The sequence below is a fragment of the Sinocyclocheilus grahami genome, unplaced genomic scaffold (assembly GCF_001515645.1).
Source record: "Sinocyclocheilus grahami isolate Dianchi unplaced genomic scaffold, SAMN03320097.WGS_v1.1 scaffold19009.1, whole genome shotgun sequence".
Classification (NCBI taxonomy): domain Eukaryota; kingdom Metazoa; phylum Chordata; class Actinopteri; order Cypriniformes; family Cyprinidae; genus Sinocyclocheilus; species Sinocyclocheilus grahami.
This window is the reverse complement of record NW_015517403.1, coordinates 1-1423: the sequence shown is the minus strand read 5'-3', so window position 1 is coordinate 1423 and position 1423 is coordinate 1. Positions and strand designations below refer to the sequence as shown.

The window sequence follows — 1423 nt, the reverse complement described above, 5'->3', positions numbered from 1 at the left end:
CAAGGGAAAGCTAATTTCACAGCTAATATTATCACTTTTTTTTTTACACAATACAGTGCATGTCTCATAATTCATCTCAAGCGTGCTAGTCACTCACCGACATTATTGTCTCTTTGATAATCAAGTACACACAATTTAGAAATGATATCACAAATGAGGGAGCGATGTAATTGGTCTAAAAAATTGCAACTGTGATTTCTATTGCAACTATTCACAATGATAATAAAAAGTTGAAATCTCTTAGTTTTAATACAGATCAACTAATGGGAACAGTTGTTGAACACCCAGATATTTCTGATAAAAAAATAAAAATAAAATAAAGAGTAATATAAATTCAAAGCAAAGCGTCTAATCCTCGTTCTGTCTTTCAGTTTGGAGGAATGCCACGCCTTTCACTCAGAAATTCGAAACTCCATCACGGGCACCACTATCAGGAGGGCCACTTATGGAGGTAATCGGATCGTCGGGTCAGAGGTTATCGCATGGGATGACCCTAGCAAGAGCTATCAGGAGGCAATCGCATGGATCAACCAGAAAAAGGTCTGTCTCTGTGCCACAGTTTAAGCACACCTGCTTTTCTTTTGCACAACTGTCTGTTCAAAGCTATAATGTATGAGCCATTCATTGGATAAATAAATGATTATGAGAAAAAACACTCTCAATCCATCTACCTACTAAAAACAAAACTATTTAACTAACAAGTAACTTATTTAGCTGTCGTATTGTTTCTTTGCATGGTGCACAACAGTAAGATGAGGTGCATCTAATGATCTATAACCCCTAATGTTGCCAAGACTACCTAATTCTCACAATGCACAATTTTGTGTGCAGAAAAGGACACAAAGAAACTAATTTTATTGCGAGAGATGTATAAAGCACAGCTCACACAGAAGTCACTTTCAAACCGAGCAACTTTCTGTTGGTCTGTTCTCTCTCAGAAAAAAAGGTACAAAAGCTGTCATTGTGGCGGTAACCTTTCAAAATGTGCACTTTTGTACGATATTTACAGCTCAAGGGTGTATTTTAGTACCTTAAAGGTACTAAATATAACATATTAGTACATGAAGTGCACATATTAGTATCTAAATGGTACCTTTTGAATGGTACAAAAGTACCTTTTCGAAGATTACCATCACAGTGAGAATTTTTGTACCTTTTTTAGCGATGCAGTGATTCGCATGACCAACCTAAACATGAGTGTAGTCTTTATGGCGAACGTTTTTGCTCTCACACAAAACTCCTATTGGACTGGGGAAATTTTCTCAGCTGTTTTAAGACATCAGCAGTACTGTGTGTTTCGAAAAACTAAAATTGCTTGTTTATTTTGCAATGTTTGACTGCTGTAGACTATTGTGTTGCTAGTATATTTGTTGTACTTTACCATCAGTTGTTGGACTTGAATGCACAGTTCACCCAAAAAATT

The 1423-nt window shown here is 36.3% G+C and overlaps 1 protein-coding gene across 1 annotated transcript in view; it reads left to right on the top strand.

The window, feature by feature from the left end:
• The window catches only part of LOC107579665 (uncharacterized), a 2914-nt gene extending 2084 nt beyond the window's left edge, over positions 1 to 830 (top strand). Inside the window, exon 4 of the mRNA XM_016265467.1 lies at positions 372 to 830. Coding sequence (XP_016120953.1) covers positions 372 to 564 — 193 coding nt within the window. The 3' untranslated portion in view covers positions 565 to 830. The remainder of the gene's footprint in view (positions 1 to 371) is intronic.
• The last annotated feature ends 593 nt before the right edge of the window (positions 831 to 1423 follow it).